At 42.6% G+C, this 19,709-nt stretch overlaps 1 protein-coding gene across 8 annotated transcripts in view; it reads right to left on the bottom strand.

Moving 5' to 3' along the window:
* The window catches only part of gigyf1a (GRB10 interacting GYF protein 1a), a 28,928-nt gene that overhangs the window by 2,465 nt on the left and 6,754 nt on the right, over positions 1 to 19,709 (bottom strand). For 2 of the 8 annotated variants that reach the window (XM_046065834.1, XM_046065835.1), the window contains exons 4-25: positions 19,512 to 19,641; positions 19,170 to 19,265; positions 18,927 to 19,044; positions 18,137 to 18,245; positions 17,434 to 17,636; positions 16,127 to 16,398; positions 15,875 to 15,995; positions 15,537 to 15,722; positions 13,247 to 13,401; positions 12,770 to 12,938; positions 12,290 to 12,591; positions 11,561 to 11,664; positions 11,337 to 11,437; positions 11,162 to 11,235; positions 10,775 to 10,912; positions 10,266 to 10,481; positions 9,920 to 10,140; positions 9,610 to 9,767; positions 9,286 to 9,449; positions 8,384 to 8,428; positions 6,814 to 6,958; positions 34 to 3,267 (exon numbers count right to left, since the gene is read on the bottom strand). In XM_046065834.1, the coding sequence (XP_045921790.1) occupies positions 3,200 to 3,267; positions 6,814 to 6,958; positions 8,384 to 8,428; positions 9,286 to 9,449; positions 9,610 to 9,767; positions 9,920 to 10,140; positions 10,266 to 10,481; positions 10,775 to 10,912; positions 11,162 to 11,235; positions 11,337 to 11,437; positions 11,561 to 11,664; positions 12,290 to 12,591; positions 12,770 to 12,938; positions 13,247 to 13,401; positions 15,537 to 15,722; positions 15,875 to 15,995; positions 16,127 to 16,398; positions 17,434 to 17,636; positions 18,137 to 18,245; positions 18,927 to 19,044; positions 19,170 to 19,265; positions 19,512 to 19,641 (3,295 nt within the window). In that variant the 3' untranslated portion in view covers positions 34 to 3,199. Of the gene's footprint in view, positions 1 to 33; positions 3,268 to 6,813; positions 6,959 to 7,857; positions 8,279 to 8,383; positions 8,429 to 9,285; positions 9,450 to 9,609; positions 9,768 to 9,919; positions 10,141 to 10,265; positions 10,482 to 10,774; positions 10,913 to 11,161; positions 11,236 to 11,336; positions 11,438 to 11,560; positions 11,665 to 12,289; positions 12,592 to 12,769; positions 12,939 to 13,246; positions 13,402 to 15,536; positions 15,723 to 15,874; positions 15,996 to 16,126; positions 16,399 to 17,433; positions 17,637 to 18,136; positions 18,246 to 18,926; positions 19,045 to 19,169; positions 19,266 to 19,511; positions 19,642 to 19,709 lie in introns of those variants that run through there. The other 6 variants (XM_046065836.1, XM_046065838.1, XM_046065841.1 and 3 more) reach the window with 6 other exon arrangements.

The raw sequence follows: 19,709 nt of genomic DNA, 5'->3' as shown, positions 1-19,709 counted from the left end.
CAAGAAAAAATGAAGCGAAAATATATATCTTACCAATGCCAAGGATATTTCCTCATGCAGTCACTATAGCTCTGAAGGTAGTCATCTGGTTGGGAGATGAAGTGGAAGCATCCTGTTCCAACAGATCTTCAAACCTAAGTCTGCCTCTTTACTTTGCATGTTGATCAAACACTCTTGGTGGGGCTCTTTCTAGCGACAGCAACATCCATTTTGATAAGTAACTATCAGTCAGTCTTGGAGCCACTGTGGTATGTCCAACACCTCAATGTCCATGTGATTTTTTTCCCCCCTTCCGGCCCCGATTACTTCAGGGTTACTGGCAAACTAAGGGAAACTCACAGCGAGTCTATGTCAAACTATATTCAAAAAGATTGTTTTTTTCTTGAAGAACATTCATCCACATCATCAATGTCTCATGAATTTTCCTTCATCCATTTGCAAATTTTCTTTCTACTCTGAAAGGTAATACAAAAATATGGTTATATACAGGAGGTGGGAGAAGACAAGCTTCTCGAGTCTCTTATTTCAGTTTGGGAATATCTTTTCGGTGACTTTGTCAAAGTCATAGCAATCCTCCTGTTGTAATTGTGCTCCCATCCCCAAAATGGTACCTCACAGCTTGAATGAACAAAAGTGCATAGGTGAGTTGGTGAGGGCAGGGTGTGAGTGCGTATGAGGGTTGAGGTGAAGACATGAGCACGAACCAGGTGTACTCATACCGCCCTCTCAGTTCCCTCTAGGGTTATGCAGCCCCTGCACTCTGTTCTCTACAAAACAGAGCCCGTCCTTGATTTTCACGCCTCCGCTCCACGGTTGATCGCCAAGTCTCAGGATCCACGACCACACACAAAAGTTCCTGTTGGAGGATCTTGTCCATGTTGTTGTGGTGCCTGCAACTCTTCCTCAAACCAACACCACTCAATGTCCATATGGCAGAAGCGCACTTGCAAACCCCACCCGTCTCATGTGGGAACCAAAACAAAACTCAAAACAAAAAACCTGCACCCACAGATATCCATGTGGTTTGTAAACAACCAAAGCTCCAGTATGGAATAGAAAGAGTCCTTTCTTTTAATTCTTAGTCACCATTTGTACGACCACGATTGTAGAGGCAGTGTGTTCAACTGTATCCATCCCAAGTTTTTTTTTCTTCTCCACTGTGTGTAAATAAAAAAAAGTCCTCGCTAAACTCTTTCAAAGCATTTTTGTATTTTGTTTCCATTTTTGAAATCTTCTGAGAAAAAAAAAAAATAATATCTGGTATCAGCACGGTTTTCTTGTCATTTTTTTGGAATACATTCAATGTTTTCTTAAGAAAGAAATAATACACACACACACACACACTTCACATGGCGATAATGAAACAAAAATGAAAAACAAATTAAGGAAAAAAAAAATTAACACACAACAAAAATAGCAGCCCCAAGTGCTCATTATCTTAGTCCAAATACTTTTTAAACTTTGTATATAATGTATATATTCATATATATTTTTCATTAAAAAAGAAAACTCGTCATTATCAAATTGCAACAACGAATAGGTAACACAATATGCTAACATTTCATGCACCGTTCTGTGCACTTGCACATTAAGATGCTGTATTTTTTTTTTTTTCAGAGTCAGAAACTCGACACCTTTCATTCACAAGTTCGAGAGCTGACAAAAGGCAACGTGATCACACCCCAGGAAAACAGACTGGACTAACCTTCCGATGGATCACCCCTAGACTGAACTAGAAATATTTACGATATAAACGTACATACTTTACATACACTGTGCTGAGCACTGACACACATCGCACTCGCTCTCAAAAAAGAGTTAATGTCTCAATGGCCACGCACCCTATCCAAGTTCTTAGGCACAATTGTGCATTCATACACATACAAAAAAAGCACATGTATTCAAAATGAGTACCTGTAGTCTTAACTCATTTCTATGAACAGTAAATGAACATGCACACTGAAAAACACATACATACAAAGTCTCATTCTGATGCACGCACAGTAATGTCCCTCATGATTTGCCCTGTCTCTAGTCCTTACAGGTCTAGAGACAGCTCCCCGTGTGGAGAAGCTAAGGGAAATAAACTAGTGGTGGTCATCATGTTATGAGCTCAAAGCTAACATTTACAAATGTATGCATTTCTATTTCGTCTATCTGGGGATGAAGAGCTGGTGAGAGAAAGGATGTGTTGTGCAATTGCCCCCTCTCTCTCTCTCTCATTCATTCACTCTCTCTGTCAAAATGTCCCTGTTTGGAGAAGGGACACACACACTCTCTCTCTCTCTCTCTCTCACACACAAGCACACACTCTCTCTTTCTCTCTCTCTCTTAACATGAGAATACAAAATTACCATTTGAACAAAAAAGACAAAAATGGCCTCTTATGTTTCATACGTCTTGGTAAGCAACAAAAGGAAAAAAAACAAAACATTGTGCAGACTGGTATATTACTGACACAAACCAACTCTCACACAGTCACTCGCTCAGTCATTCATACACATTCACAAAAATATTCACTTCTATAGCTAACCCCATTGGTTTGATTTTTTTTGTTGTTTTTGTCATTTCTTTTTTAGGCAAGTGCAAATCTTCAAGTTTTTTTATAATCCATTTTTCAATAGCTTTACTTTTATTATAAACGTAAAAAAAATGCTAGACAAGAGTAATATCAACAGTGTTTGTCTTTTGAGAAAGGATTTGCTCTCTGATAAGGTTTCAACTAAAGGTCCCCCTGACTTTGAAAACCTAACAGCCCGACCATTTCACCGCCCTCTTCCAGTTCTGATGCACATGCACACAGATAATGTGTGTGTGTACACACACCGTATGCGCGCGAACTCCCAACACACACAAAAAAAACTATTCAAATCCCATCTCAATAAAGTGCATTAGTTCAGTATAAGGTGCTTAATCTTTTGAGTGCCAGAGGATACCATCTTCCTTTTAACCTCACCCCTCATCACCCCCCTGCTCAAGTGATCAACTGGTGCAGCAGGGAGCCCATTTTTTTTTTGCCAGAGGGAAGGAAAGAGTGGGAGGCGCAGATCCAGGCGCCTCCACCCTGAACCTCCCCTCACACTCACTCCCTTCCCATCCCCACCCCCCCGGTTCCCCCAGCAGTGCACATTCGTCATCAGGTTTGTCTGATTAAAAGACAGAAGGCCTCAGGTAGCTATTGCTGCTGCGCTGCGTCACATCAGTAATCCTCCACCATCTCCATCTCATTCAGGCTCAGACACTCGCCTGCGTTGTGGAATGAGTACCCTGCAGGGAGGAGGGGGCAGAAAGAAGAGACGGAGAGAGCAGAGTAAGTATAGAGAAGGATGGGATATGGGGGAGTTGGAATAGACAGCGTACAAGCCAGAAATGATTTATAAGAAGAACCCTTTGTTCTGGAAAAGTTAAACCTTATTTGTCAATGTGAGAAGAAGCCACCTCATCACCATAAATATTACATGTATGGTACTTAATTAAAAAGACAGAAAAAGTAGACACATCTAAGGTAACTAGGTAACATGCCTAGATGAAAATGAGACACAGAAGACAAACTCAGAACCCTTTGGCTATCGTCTGAAGGCAATGCAGTCTCTGGGGGCAACGGCCAATGTTTCGGGGTGTCCAGGGTAGCCCACAGATTTTTAAATAATGATATCCAAGCCAAGACTTCCTCTTCTGTGCACCGGTCATTGTTTACATTCCTATTAGCAATCTCAGAACTCATTTATCTGTCCAGCTATCTATCTGACGACAAATGCAGATACTAGAGCCTGACCGATATGGGTTTTTGGGGGCCGATGCCGATATTAAAGTGAAAAAAAGCCGATTTATGAGCAGATATTTTAATTTTAAGAATGATTTGGATAGTAGACCCCTTTACTGTATAAACTACACTTGAACAGGCCGATATTGAAAGCTGGTATGTATGTAGCAGAGATGGGGACTCGAGTTAGAGACTCGGACTCGAGTGTGACTTAAGTCACACACACAGTGACTTCAGAATCGACTTCAGACTCGTCCTCAAAAGACTTGAGACTCGACTCGGACTCGAGGTGCGGGACTCGTGAACAATGTTTATTTTTAGGAAACGTCTGATGAGCTTGCTGTTATTCCCCTCCCTGCGTTACCTATAACCTGCCTACGTAACACGTAGCATCTGCTGCGCGCGGCCGCACGTGAGAGAGGACAACAAACACTGGCAGCTGCTCCGCCATTCATCATAAACTTCGGCTTTAAAACTTCATAAAACAAGACCCAAACAAAGACGCGCTGAACGCAAATAGGTTAGTAACCTGTGGTGAGTAAACATGTTTAACTCAGTATTGGCCATCTAACGTTAGCTTGCTTCTTGCTTCAGCTACAACCTACGAGAGGTTTACTCTGACTGTCGTTCGTTATGAAAAGACGAATGAGTGTTTGTTTACTTGCCAAACTTGTGGTGGTCGATTAACGTAATCATTACGTCCCGCTGGCTGCCATCACGTTAATTATTACCATTGGCTAGAAACAGGTTACAGGTTTATTGTTCATCATGTAACCTTACAGTTTTATTTAGTTAACGTTACACTGGGTTTAAGAGTCTGGGGAGTGTGTTGACTTACAGTATTTTAATAAGCTGTCATTAATTGCATTGTACATTACATGGTTGTGCTCTGTAAATGAAAAACAGGTTACAGTTACAGAATTCCTTATAGCCATGCAGTTTTATTAGAAACCTGGATTGAATGCAGCAGGTGATATTACATTCGTAATAACCACGAGAGACTTGAGACTTGACTTGGACTCTAGCTCAAAGACTTGTGAGCATCTCTGGTATGTGGGCTATAAAACTTAAATAAATAGTTGTTAATGTTAATAAGATCGATGAAAAATCTCAAAAAGTGAACATGTAAACAGTTGCACATCAATAAATATTTGCTACTGGAAGGTACAACCTTTTCAGCAGTCTGTAAACAGAGAGAATAAACATGTGTATTTCACTTTACACATAATCTGCCATAATGTCAATGTAGCACATTCACATCTAGTTTATCCCTTTACCTGCACTCTTTAATTCTAACCAAAGCTATGTGAAACCATTTAACAACCATCGGTATAAATCATGGCGTCTAGGATACAGTGAGCTGCTGTTGAATACATCTAATACAACATGACTCTCTACAACGAGAACCTGCGACTTTGACATTTAATTTAACTAACGTTATAACTACAACCAGAGCCGTTACGGCTCTGACTACAGCGTTTCACATCTACAACGTCACACATAGAGGAAATACAGGAAGCCGTGTTAGATTCTTGTTCAGCTCACGTTTCTTTACATGTCCGCTCTGGTTTAATCATTTCAGACACGCCGACTAACTGCAGACAGGCGTCTCACAGATATATTTAGAATACGTCAGAAACTATAGTTTAGCGGCTTATTAATGTTAGCGCTCCTCCACTAGGGACAAATGTGGACCGTTCAGTAGAACTGCCACACTGTTTGAAATAAATCTACAGTTACGTCTGTCAGCAGCTTCCAACACCCAGCTACTGTAACATCAACCTGCTGTGAGCTGGTAGGACAGGACATGGCAGAGAAAGGGGGAGGGTTAGCAATTCATAAATGTTTTCAGGAGAGGAGAAGTAACTGGGTCTGTTTTTAATATAATTATTAAAGTCATGTAATTAAAAACTTGACAAAAGACCAACTCGCCGCTAACCACAGCCCTGTGTGTGTTTGGTTTCTACATGCTGCGTGTAAGCTCCGGTAAACTCCGGTCAGCTGACTGTTTTCTTCTGTGGTTTTTATGGTGAGGCAGTGTAGTTAACAGGAGAGCTGCAGCTCGTCGCCCTCTGGTGGGCAAACTATGCAAAACCCATGACATGAGTGAAGGATCTGACTCTAGGTTTCTTTTTTAATTGTCATATATCTGCCGTTACAAACGGCCGATGCCGATTAAATGCAGTGAGCTCATATCGGCCGATAATATCGGTCGGGCTCTAGCAGATACATCTTCAAAATGCTAAAATAAAAAATTTTTAAAAAAGAAAATCAAGGGTTCAGAGACTGATAAAGACAAACAGTCAGGGCCAATACGTTCGGCCTCTTTGGTCAATACTACTCAGACGGCAAACGGAAACCAGAACTATTCAAATACCAAAATCTTGTCAGTTGCCTACTGATTTGCATTCATGTGTGCAGACGGTCCAGTGCAAAATAAATTGTCTTGTGTGCACACTGAGTTTTGCAAGTTCCTAAGTAATGATTCAACAGCACGGTTTTATATCAATCAAATCTTGGAGAGCTTGTAAAATTCAGAGTGTAGACAACTTTTCCCCCTCCACTGTTTTCTAGACAAACAGAATAATAAGGCTGCATGTATACTCCATACTACAATATCCATTTGTTTGGCCACTTGTTTACGTCTACCGCGAGAGTAAACCAGATCCTAATCCTTGTATTTATGCACCAAACAGCTCACAGGTACATAAATACATTTCAGACATAAGTCTACCCTACGAGCACATCCTACTCACCACCTGGAGTGAGTGCAAGTAAGTCAAAAATAAGATGCAAAACTCTGTTGTTGCTTCAGAATGTTGCACTTCTTTTGTCACATTGATCCCACATGATGAATACTTTTTCCGTTTCGCTTGTTTTGTGTACACAGAAGTATGTTGCTGGTGTGTTTGTTGACAGGTTTGCGTTTTGTATACTCACGTTGCTAATCTGGGGGACAAGCTATTTAAAGCTGGCTATTTATAGATTCTAACCATTTACAGATAAATTAGGTCAAAAGAATGAAATAAAATGCTGGTGAGGTCACGTACCTAAGATGCTGGGGTCAGAGTGCAGCATCATGGGCTGTTTTTTCTTCATCTTTCCCCCCTGGTTGTCATAGAGACCAGCTTTGCCCATGTGGTTGGCTTGAAACATGGACTGCAGGGTGCTTGGATTCATACCTCGCATTGAGTCCTAAAAAAATAAAAAAATTAGAAGACCCGACATATTTTGTGCAGTTAAGCGCAGTTTCCATGGGAACACAACCATCGACCATTTTGTTATATGGAAGTGGTTTAATCTGAAGTTGGTTGGAAAAACTCTCATCCATGTCAGACGCTCTCAGTGGCTCCAGCAATGTTTTTTTCTAATCAGATTTTACAAAATAAAAACAAAATTCATCCTTTGTTTCATAATGGTCCTTCCTTTATGAAGAAAGTAAGTCCTTTCTTGTCATACCATTCAGTTACTGCTAGTACTTTAATGTCTTCAAAGAGCCCGATAGGTAACTTAAATTTGACTCTTGCACTCATTATGATTTTGGAAGTTCTCCCAGTTGCTTTGAAGGAACTTGTGTGCCCATGAATGATGTACAAAATGTGGATTTTTGTTAAGATATTTGCAGCTGCCAGGCCAGGTTTGATATCTAACAATTATAAAATACATTTTGGACGAGCCATAAAAAAACAAACCCTACACATGTTACATTTGTTAATGTTATAGTTACTTAAATGGAGGGCTGCTATTGTAGCAGCAGGGGACACAACAAGGCAACCACAATCACTGCTGTCAGCACTAGGGCTGGACCTGAATATTCGACCGTTGGGTACACATTCGATTTTAAATTACGAGATTCAATTATTGAGGTTTTTTCCCCGCGCGCCTGACCTCCACCGACAGCAGTAAACGTAACACTCCAGTTCACATCAAAGGGATAACGAAATGAAGCCCTCAGCTGTGTGGGAGCACTTTGAACTGAGTGATGACAGCAGTAGTGTGGAAGTTATGGTGTTTATTGATTTTACAATTGCTTAATTTCATTACAGACCAAAACAGTCAATTTTCCTACATTTTAAAATGAATCAGTATCAAACTTTAGGCTGGAAACAAACAGCAACACAATGAATGCATTTAAATAAGCCTACTTATATTAGGCCGATTGTAGAAGAAGAGCATTATGTCGCTATAATTAAAATTAAAAGTGAATTTTGCATAATAACATGTTAGATTTAGTTACGCTATCGGAAACACCACTCATCCCGTGCGCTCTCCACCTGGACCCCCGTCCGGCTAAACTATTCCCGGACTCTGCTCTGGACCTGCTCGGATCAGACTCTCTGCTACGGTTCCCCCTGCTCTGTACAGCAGCCACCAACCCGGTTTGGCACGCATCAGTTTTCACTCTGCCTGCTCTTCACCTGCTCAATATAGGCCTACGATCCTTTTAACCCCGCAATAAATATTTCTCCCTTTCTTAGTCCTGCACTTGGGTCTGCAAGCCACGCTGTAACAAAGCTAAAAACAAAGAAGAACATCAGTCGGGCCAGCTCTAGTCAACACTAACACAACTCAAGTCCAACTGTGTTTGCTTGTACAGTACAGATGCATATCTGTATTTACCTGCAGAGGGAAGTTCATGTTCAATCCAGCCACTTCCTTTGATAACTGGGACACAAAGAGGAGTAGAGGTGGTCACAATAAAATAACACCAAATCACAATTTTTAGCCTATTAATAGTATTTTTAAACATATTTTATGGTGTTTATACAGATGGGGTGAAACCACAAGTCTCTAGAACAACTTCAGTGCTTCTTGCCAAGTCTGTGGAACTCGATTGCAGGGGTGAACACCATTCCTCCACAAAATACCCCCTTATTTATATAAACACAACCTTTTTTTATTGGTTATCTCATTCAGATCGAGATCTCTCTTGCAACAGAGCGCCAAGTACAGAAGATGGAAAGACAGACAAACACAGTCAGACATAACAAAAGGATATATGTGCTATAGATTTTAAGATGAAAGTTTATATTATATCATTTGGCATTAGAGAGATGGTGGTGGAGAGCATCTTACATGCTGGTCCAAAATCTTCCCTAGGTGTGAAACTGGGAAGAGATCTGGTGACTTTAAAAGGTCGTAGCATTTTATTCACATGATTTTAATACTTAAACCGTTCAGTGAGGCCTGATGCACAAAAGCATCTGCATTTAAAACTTCTCTCCACTCTTTTATTCAGGCTTTTTATTAATTTGTCCCCCGTCTGTCTATCAAGTCTGACCTTCATATAAAAACAACATCCCCAAATATGCATATGCCCACATGTGAGTGTGATGTAATTTATCAATACAGTGTTCACATCTTGCCTGTACACCACAGTAGGGATGTAACTAACAATTGTTCTCATCATCAATTAATGAAAAGAAACAGCAAGTGGCCATTTTCCTTGTTTCATTTTGGATCCTGAACTGATGTATCTAATGGTTATGCTGTTCTCAACATAAAGACCTTGCTTGGCCTACCTGCTGCTGCTGTCTCTGTTGGTTGGCTTTCTGTTTGGCACGTCGCTCCAGAAACTGTTTGGCGAACTCTTTGGCTTCCACTGTGTCCCCTAGGTAGGACCGGATGAAGTCCAGCACTGCATAGGGAGACTCCACCTCCTTCAGGTATGCCACAATTGTGGCAACTTAATAAAAGACATACAGTTTAAATAATGAGAAACGCTGAAAAGTACATAAATACTAAATTGTGTGGTGTTTAAACACATAGCGATCAGCCATCTAAGCTGAGGGATGAATTCTCCTGAGACTTGACATTGCAAAATACTTAAAAGCTGAGCAGCCTACCATCCAGAGAGGAGGAGGAGTTGTTGGCAGAGGTGTTGAGAGCATGTAGCATCTGTTCACACCAGGTGGTGAAGCCGTCCTGAGGCTTCATGCCCTGCAGCAGCTTCAGCAGCTTCTCCTCCTCCTCTGTCCGCTTACGACGCATCATGTACTGTTCACTGCAAAGGATATACAGGGTTCAATGCATATTGTGTTTATCAACTGCCGGATAGGCACATATGTAAAAAAGGTACTTAATTTTTAAAAAGGAACATCCAATATTTGGTGGCCATGCATAAATGTATATTTTAGTTCATTTAATCTCACGTACCTGAGAGAAGGGCTGCTGCGGCTGTTCTTCAAGCCCATGTTGTTGTTGCTGTTGCCACGCAGGCCGCCCTGGTTCTTCACAGCCTCGTCCCACATGCCCATGCTGCTTGAAGAGCCTCCACTGCCACTCTTGCCCTCCATACCACCAGGCCCGCCCCACATGCCAACACCGTCCACCCACTGCCCTCCCATGGAGGAGCTGCCCATCGACATGCCAGAGTGCTGGAAACAAATAGAGAAATCATTATGACAAGCGACATGTCATTTTCTATTTGCAGTCTCTACAATGACTTTCTGTATGAAACCATGGAAACATTAAATTGGGAATTTAAGTCACTGAAACTCACGCGGTCTCTCTGCTGCTGGGCTCGCTGCTGCTGCTGCTGCTTCAGGAGCCTCTCGGCCTCCTGCTGCATTTCCAGCAGAGCCAGAGCCTGGGGCTTTCCTGCCTTGGCAAGCCCAGAGGAGGGAGCCCCGCTCCAGCCTGAGCTGCTTGCCCCCGGACCCTGCTGCTGGGGGGTCTGCTGCAGCAACTTCATGATCAGTTCCTGCTGCTGACGACACTACAGCAAGATAATGACAGAAGTCAGCACTTTATAGTGGTAATGCTCATTTATCAACGCAGTCAAACCCAGTGAGCAGCCATTTTTATCGCATTTCATCTTCAAAGGGTTATATTTAAGATGATGAGAACCAATTTTGATTTCTACACATTAAACGCATGTAAAAAACAAAACAAAAAACCTTTAAATTCTCAGTGTACAAAATCTGAGAAGTATTTGTTTTATTTATCTGTAGCCCAAGGCACCAGGCAGGGGAGAGGGAGATGCAAAAATATCTCCTTCCTTCTTCTCACCTGCTTGCGTCTGAAGAGCTCCTCCTCCTCCCTCCTCTTCTGCTCTTCCTGTTGCCTCCTCTTCTCCTCCCTCCTCTTACGCTGCTCCTCCTCCTCGCGCTTCGCCCTGAGTTCAGCGTCTCGCCTCTCCTGCTGGAGCTAAAAGGGAAACATGAGATTACAAGCAAAATACTTTTACTCAATCCTGGCTTTGCATTTGGCACAATCCATTTTCATTAGTTACTGTGCCTGCTAGTATTGTTAACACGTTTCGTAGCTGGCAACAAAAGGTGCTTTAAATCATTTTAGGTGAAATGTTTCAGCTGTTGAAGACAAAGAGATACAATAAAACTGAGAGGACTGACTGTGTGTACTATATACATATATAGTGTATTTGACTGAACCCACCTTTTGAAGCTGTTCGAGAGTTGGACCCTGAGTAGAAGGATTCATTGTTATGTCCCAAAGACTGGCTTCACCGCCTACATGAAAATAAGATTGGGTTAGGGTTATTTTTGCATCATTAGGTACAGTCTTCATGCGTTGCTGCTGCGTGCACAACCAGGTGCAGTCTAGAATGTACCTGACGGCTGTGAAGCTGAGGTATGCATGTCCCACATGGACCCTGTATCTGGCACTGACATCGACCTGTTCATCGAAGGCATCATACCCTGCTCACTGCACCTGGAACACACAAAGCAAAGCCCAACACAGAAATGAGTCCAAAGGCAACATCTGCTCTGGTGTAAAGTGACAGAAAGTAGGACACACACGTAAGGTGAAACCTATATCCCCCCATAGGCCTACCTGTTAATGAGCTGGAATAGCTGCTGCTGTTGGAGCTGCTGATATAGAGCTGCTGCTGCTGCCAGCTCCTGTTGCTTTTTCAGGCGCTCCTGGTCCAGGTTTCCCTGATAAGAGAGCCATCACCAGTCACTAAAACGTATCTCCAAACTCAACACACCAAAACACAGCTATTCAAACTTAGTGGGTCAAGTCTGACAAGCAATTGCTTGTGGTAGGTTTTACCAATCACACGTTACTTGCAGCCGTCTAACAGGGAATAGTTTGTCCTTTATAACTGCAGACTATACTTGAACTAGTCTGGGTGTCTTACAGGATATATGTTACAAACTGACCATACAGGAATTGTGCATTAGTAAGTAACATGTCATAGATGCACAAACATCTGCTCAACAGTGCCACGTTCAAAGGTAATGAACATGGAAACATCTGTAGTGTTACACTGCAGCATTAAATACTGGTGTGGAATCTGCCCTGTTCTGCTCCACTGGTGTGAAGCTTACATTTAACCAGTGACTTTTACTGGAGGCTGCTGCATAATGTTTTTAGGACTATGGTTTGAATATTGACATCTATTTCCCACTACCTACAGGAGGGAATACATGTATTAACTGTTACACAATTCATATGACAAGAAACAGAAAGGTTTGTGTTTAAATCAAGTAGGGGGGGGAATTCAGAAATGCAGCCCCTCTTGTTAAACTGAATTTGAATTAATCATTTGTCTTTTACCGTGACCTGTCTATCAAGCTTCCCTCTCCTCTGCATCCTCCCTTCCCCATCCTCTACGTTGGCTGAGCTCTGACTCACAGTCCCGGCGGGCCCCCGGGTGGGCTGCGGGCGCTGCGTTGGTGGTGGCTGTCTCACCAGCAGGGGCGGCGGGGAAGGCCCCGGGGCGAAGGGCACGCGGCCCCACATCTTGATGACATCCCCCAAGGGTTGGAAGCCCTCGTCGCAGCCCCGCTTCACCAGCAGGGTCATGGTGAAGTAGCCAGCCTGGAACCACTCACACATCTCCACAGTGGTGAATGGACCTGAGTGTGTGTAGGATTGGGAAAGAGATGAGTTTACAACGCAAGGCCTATAATTAGGTTGCTTACTTTGTGGGCCTCATTTAAAATAGTTCAGACAAAAGCAATAACAATATTGATGAATCGATATGCTATGCTTAAGTGTTCGAGCGACTGTAAACGCCACAGTGTGCGAGGGTACCCTGGATCTCTCCCTGTGGGTCCTTGTAGAACCACTTCATGGCAGCCTCATGTGAAAGCGGCAACGCGGCTGCTGTGTTCCTGCTCTCCTGCTGCTGCTGCAGAGCCTGGGTGAAACACTCCTCCTCCAAAGAAGTGTCCTGCAGTGATGCCACCATCTTCTCTGCCTCCTACACACACACACACACACACACACGTTGTCAACACTCCATCAATTTACCGGGCAAATTAATTTTAGACATTTCGCTTGAGTCTTTTAATTCAGCTTAACCATCAAGTTGAGCAAAAGTAATGCTAGCTACTATATTTCACAGATTACAGATTTAATCCACATAATGAAATCTGTAGCAAAATAATCACTGGTTGCGACAGTCTTCTCAGGAAAACGAATTTTCAGTTTAGTTAAAATGAGCTTCACGTTACTATTACATAATATATCTGAGACAGCTGTTGGAAATGTGCCTCCTGATGTTCCTACCTGCTGCAGGTGCTTCATGCCCTCGTCGTCCTCGGTGTCTCCTCCAGATGGAGGGAGGAGAGGAGCAGCAGAGGAAGGGGGTGGGGGAGGCAGACTGGAGGAGGTGGGGACGCTGGGGCTCAGCTGGGCCTTGGAGCCCCCTACCGGAGCCACATCTGATACAAAAACCAGCAGAAGAGGAAAAAAAACACACATTAGTAAAACAATGGGCTCTATTTTTAGTATTTCTATTTAAAGGGACGGCCAGGTTGGATGTGAGGGGTTAGAGCCACCTACTGCTCTGTATCTGATACAGCAGGAGCGGCAGGCTCAGTAAACAAGATATTAAATGACTGGGGCTAAACACATGGAGGCCAAAAGAGCTTGGCAGAATCCAAGAAGCCAAAAGAGTCTAAAGTTACAGAGCCAAGAGAAGACTCAACGCTTCAAATCTCAATTTTATAATTCAAGAAAGAATGAATAGCCAAATGTTTGGAAGTTAACTATGTACAACAATCATATATATTTCTGTTTGCTCCAGTGTTTCTGCCCATGTTTTAATGTCCTTTTCATGTATTCCTCCTTTTCCACTTTTCAAACTGATCCAATGACAGAAAGTGACAAAAAATGTAAAAAGGTCAGGTTATTAATAATGGTGGCACTCCTGTAAAGCTTTTACTGTAAAGCAAGACTTCAGTTATCCACTGAATTCAAATTCAATGCTCAATAAGCAAAAAGCTGGTCTAAACCTGGATTCAGATCAGAAGGTTGTGTTATTAAAATCCATACAAGATAGTCATAATACGTTCGCTGGCAATATCTAAAGTCTGACATACAGATATGAATTTTGGTTACTACGCTTTGACAACACATAATAAATACTGTCCAGCATCAACCAAAGTTAGCATCAGTCTCCCAGGAGAAGAATGCAACATGGGTTTGTTTTGCATCAATGAAAACACAGCAGAAGGTACTGCGCTCTGGGGACTTTTCAGCCCAGTCCTCAGAGGACAAACTCAGGTGATTAGCGCAGGGTTGTGCTGCGGTGTGGGCGTGTTTATTTTTGCTTTAGAAGTGCTGTGAAACAATTAGAAAACAACATTTTATTTCTCTGATCGATCTGCTTTCTCGCTCCTGGTTCTCCCTCCCCTCATTCACTCTCTAGGTGGCTCGACCTTTGTTGTCTCTCTCAAACTAATTAAAACAAACCACAGGACTAAAATTCTTGGTATCGCTATTCTTCATTGTACATCACAAGCCAGACAGAGACATCTAAGCTAGGTACAAAAAATAAATCCAGCTGGTTCACAACTGGGATCATAGTTTGGTCCATGACCTCGGCCAGGATATTGCCTGGTTTCTGTGACATTTCAGGCTGCCTGTGGAGCACTGTGGCCAGACTGGCCACCACAGCAAGACGTCGGGTTGTGTTTCTCCAAAAGTTGATTCGGTTTACATTTTTCCGCCCCCTGCGGCCTCCTGCCTTGCAGCTACCCGAAAGGGTTGAGCTGTAAAACCTGTAAAAAGTAGCTCTCTCAGTTATGAAATGATACTGTGATTTTAACGGATGCGAAAAATACTTCTATGATGGAGTCTGTGCGTAACACAATGTGACATCATTCATTTTTAAAGTGTGACAATTTCAGACATAAAATACGAACTTTGTGTGCAAAGGCCATTAGTCTGGAGTGTGGTTATATTTTGGTTTTTATTAGAGTGCTGAGGGAAACATGATCGAAGAAAATCACTTTATAGTCACTGCAGGGTAAGTTCACTTTCAGCTCAGTGCATGATGTGGGGACTTCGGTATGAGGGATCATGTCACAGTTTGTCTGTCTAAGTTGCTAATAGCTTGTAAACTGAAGCTCTCAGTGTTACCTACTCTCGTAAAAACACTACGTATATATACACACTATGTTTTTCTGCTGCTGTAAGCGTCTGTCACATTATGCTGTTGCCCAACCAACATATTGTGTTCATATAAACTCAGGCAGTCGTCGTAATTTTAGTACATACTTCAGTCAGAAGCTCAAACCATATACATTCATTTGTATCACATTTCATATCATACTTACAAAGTAATTTTTTGTATTTTCATGCATTGCTTGTTTTACCCTGCCCATTAACTTTTTAATATAGAACATGCTGAAACTGATGACTACAATAAGTACACCTCAATACAAGATGTCGGACTCAGAAAAAAAAAAATTGCCTAAATAGATATATAATGCTGCCGCTAAATGAATCCATCTTCGTGTTGTTGGTAGCACAAAGTCTACTTAAACATGGGAAGACCTGGAATAAGGCCTACCTTCACTGGGTGTGCTGCTGGCATTGACAGGGTGGCTGTTGTTCAGCTGAGGGTTGTCCACCACTGGGCCAGTGTTGCTGGGTCGAGGCTCCAGGAACGGAGGGGTACAGTGGACTGGAGGAGAAGAAGAGGGCGATGCAGGCTTTGTCTCACTATCCCCTACAGCAGAGCCGGCTTCTTTACTCTCTGTGAGGTGAGAGTGGAGGAAAGGAAGAAATAAACATTAAGTAGCCTGTGATCAACTAGGAAAAACTGCGTGGACAAATTACAAATAATCTGCTAAAATAAATGCAATAATCAACTGAATCAACTGAAGAACACATTATGTCCGTCCTCACCCTTGTCTTTGTCTCCTTCAGCACAGTTCCTCTCAGTGTCAGCAAATATCTCCTCTTCTTCATCCTCCTCTATCCCCTTAAACTCTAACTCCTCCTCCAGGATTGTCTCCTTGCCACTCTTCTGTCAGGAAAGGTAGAGCAAATGAAACAAACGCTCATGGACACTCATGAGGTCAGACAATAACAGAAATATCAAACAGTTGAAATACAATGTTTAATATAAAAAAAAAAAAAAGAAAGAAAGAAACACACCTTCATAGGCATGAAAGCTCCAGAGGAGTCAAAAGTGCCCATCTCCCCATCTTCCTCATCTGTACACCACTCAGGCAGGCCGTCCCTGTCATCCTCTACTCCCTCACTGCCTGCACGCCGGCGGCCACCGCCATGACCCTCAGAGTCCCGGAAGTCAAAATCAAACTTCCTCCTCCGACTTTCACCTGGACCATGGTCCCGCCAGCCTGCTGAGCGAGGGCCGCCATCTGACAATAAATTGACCGCCATCAGTGAGGATGCTGTCCCAAGTACTAATCAGAGGATTCACAAAAATATAAAATATTGTTCAATGAAACAAAAGGTACAGAAACAAGGTTTCATAAGAGAGACACATTGCCAAGGTACAGCAGACAATGATGTGGTTATGTCTGGGGATCTGTTATATCTCACCTCCAGGGGGTGTTGTTAACCAGCTTCAGTTTAGAAGTTTAAGATGGGTTTAAACATGCGGTCAAAAGACTATGTGGTCACTTGTTGTGTCCTAACTGAGGTTTTAAAATACAGCCGTGTCTCTGCCAACGGCCCAGTTACAGTGTTTTGTATAATATCACTTCACTACCACTAGATGTCACTGTATCTAGTTATTAAGTTAGACCAGTACACACAGTGTCACAACTGGGGTGCAATGGCATAGAGTTAGGAAGAGTTTAAAGAATTGTCTTTTCCTGTGTATTGTACTGTATTGTGTGTATGTAACATTTACAGGGATCATGTTTTAGCTGATGTGCTCCAGGTCATGATGAGCAATGTGGTTTAAAGTTGTTCAATACAAACTGACCATGCAACAAACATATAAATCATTCTGTCACCTGAAGATGTTTATTTGTGAGAAAACAGAATTAATTTTTTTATGCTAAAAGGACAAACTGTTTGATGATAGGAATCAATTATATGTAATATATATGTATATCAGGTACTTAGGTCGGTAAGTAAAAAGTTTGTAAAAGTTAAAATGACGATTGTTAACCATTTATGCAATTATCAGGATTATCTTTACTTGGCAATTAGTCAAGAACTAAAAGTGGACAATTTAACCAGTTCAGCTGCATTTCAGTGTGAAGTGTTAAACCTCTGAAACCACCAGTTTAAAAACTCCATTCCAAACTAAGCTAATAGCTACAGTTCCTGTGATAAATTCATATCAAGGGCTTGTGGACTGCCCATCATGCATTTTAAAAAGGAAAATAAATGCAGAGGCCTCTGCTGCTTCTCGTGTTTAGCGCTCATTTTCAACACAAACAACAGTTTAAGGCGGCATTGCAACTAAACGTTTGTATTTATCTTACCCTCCCTGCGGGGTCCAGTCAGTCTCCAGCTGCTGCCTGGCTCCCCCTCCTCCTCGTCCTGCTCTTCCCGGAGGGTGCGCCAGTTATCGCTGTCAGCCCTTGTGTACTCCTTCCTCCCTGGACCCACGGGACCCACAGACTCTTCAAAACCAGGACGCCCCACCTCCCGACGCAGCGGCTTCTCAAATCGACGCTCACGCTCGCTAGACAGACATTCACATCAGATAAGTGATAAACAGAAAAAAACAAGCCAAAAACATTAAGTCGATTTTATCCTAGAGCAGTGCTTCTCTCGTTGTTAATGTCACCACACAAATCATTTTCATGCAAAGTTAGGTCTTGTCAACATTTACCGCCCCCTCCCGGATTTTGTAATTACACCACCCAGATTGTGAACCACTGCCCTAGAGATATTTGTCTTACTTGCATCTTATCCACCACAGATACCAATTGACACATTTTAACCAGGCCCATGTAGAAAAACTACTGAAGAAGTACAACACACAGATACTTTGGTTCAGTCTAGACAGGTAAGAGAAAAACATCCCGAGGAAAAATCTACAAAAATACCACAGAGGATTACTGAGCTTATTACACTGGATGACAGCTTCTCTCAGCGGTGAAGACATGTGCCCTTTACTACGCCATGGAGCCATGATTTATTTGACCTTCAGGGAAGTGTGTGCTGGGTTTTTTTTCTTACCGGTCATCCCAGCTCTGGCTGCGGTGTATCTCTCGAACACTGCGGCCAAAACCCACCTCCGCCTCTTCAATACTTCTTTGGTAGAATCCACCTTCACCACGACCTCGTCCTGATTATACACACACACACACACACACACACAGAGAGGAGGAGTCCGTATTTAATATAATCATCATCTGAATGAGAGAACTTGTGATCAGCCATTTGTGATTGTTTTCACTCACTTCTAATAATTTTTTTTAACAATTTAACACTTTTATAACTTGACAAAATTTCCATTAGCTTGTATCCCCTGCAGATTGCCACAGTCATCCGCACATGCACACAAATGATGAAACCCACACAGCATCATTCTTCTAAGTTGTTTCCTTGGCTGTCCTGAACCGGACGGCTTGTGTTTACATTGGCCATTCATATGCGCAGTGTTGTGTGTGCACAAGGTGAGTTCATGAGCCCAGTGGTTTTAGGCAGGTGTGGCTGGACAAAAGGAGGACTATTTAGACAGGCCAAGAGGAAGTGTGCTGCATCAAGATGGTGGAAGAAAAGGGGGAAATAAACACTTCAGTGGCTGGCTTGAATAAACTGTTTTACTTTGCCTGGATAACAGCCACTGTAGTTTCAGCCAAGGGTTTTGGGCAGCACTTGTGTTGCTGTTGGATTCATGTTAACTTTAGCACAAGTGGTTGTGGATTTATTGTTGAGTGCACTTCGGCTGAATCAATGCTGTGCTTTATTTGTAGCACTTTTTTCTTTTCTAATTGGTGTCTAGGGTGGAGTTTCAGTTTTTTACCTCGACCGCCTCGTGTGGCCCCTCGTCCTCTGACCACTCCAGCTGGGGCAGCACCACCCACCCCTTTTCCCATGAGCCTCAGCACTGCCACACTGTTCACAGACATGGAGAAGTTCCTCTGCAGGGAGAGAATGGGAAGAGCAAAAGGGAGGAATGTGAGGAATGTGAGCTCACAGCCACATTTGTCAACCAACAGAACAGACTGCTGAGACATTTGCAGGTATCTCTGTGTTTGTGGCGGACCTGCTCCTCCTCAGTGAGAGGCACCAGTGCCAGTGGCTGCATGGGCTCATCTTGCAGAATAGCAGCAAACTCCTTATCCTGCATGTCCTCTGGGACCTAAAACAGCAACAAAACTTTTACCATGCTTTCCAAAAAACAACTGACCTACATAAGAAGGTGTTCATTTTTGAAGATAGGAAAGTACATCCAAGTTCAAAAGCAATATACATGCTGGTTTTTAAAAAGTGCTTGATCACTTTTATCACCTACAACTTTCCCATATTGTGAAACATTAAAGATCATCCTTCGTATTCTGTGATTCCCTACAGTCCCTCAGAGACTGTGTATAGTTTTCCCACTAACCTTGTTGTCTTTGATATAAAGTGCTAACATCTCCTCTCGGCCGTAGCGGTACTCGGCCAGCTTGTACTTTGGCATGGCGGGTGAAGGAGGGGGGGACGTCACACTCCCCCCACTGGACAGTGCACGGAGCCTGGGTCAGGAAGAGTACAGGAACCGTTAGGAATCTGGATCATGAAATTTTAAAATCAATATTTCTTG

This window comes from Micropterus dolomieu, linkage group LG12, assembly GCF_021292245.1.
Source record: "Micropterus dolomieu isolate WLL.071019.BEF.003 ecotype Adirondacks linkage group LG12, ASM2129224v1, whole genome shotgun sequence".
Taxonomy (NCBI): Eukaryota; Metazoa; Chordata; class Actinopteri; order Centrarchiformes; family Centrarchidae; genus Micropterus; species Micropterus dolomieu.
This window is presented reverse-complemented; position numbering and strand designations above follow the sequence as displayed.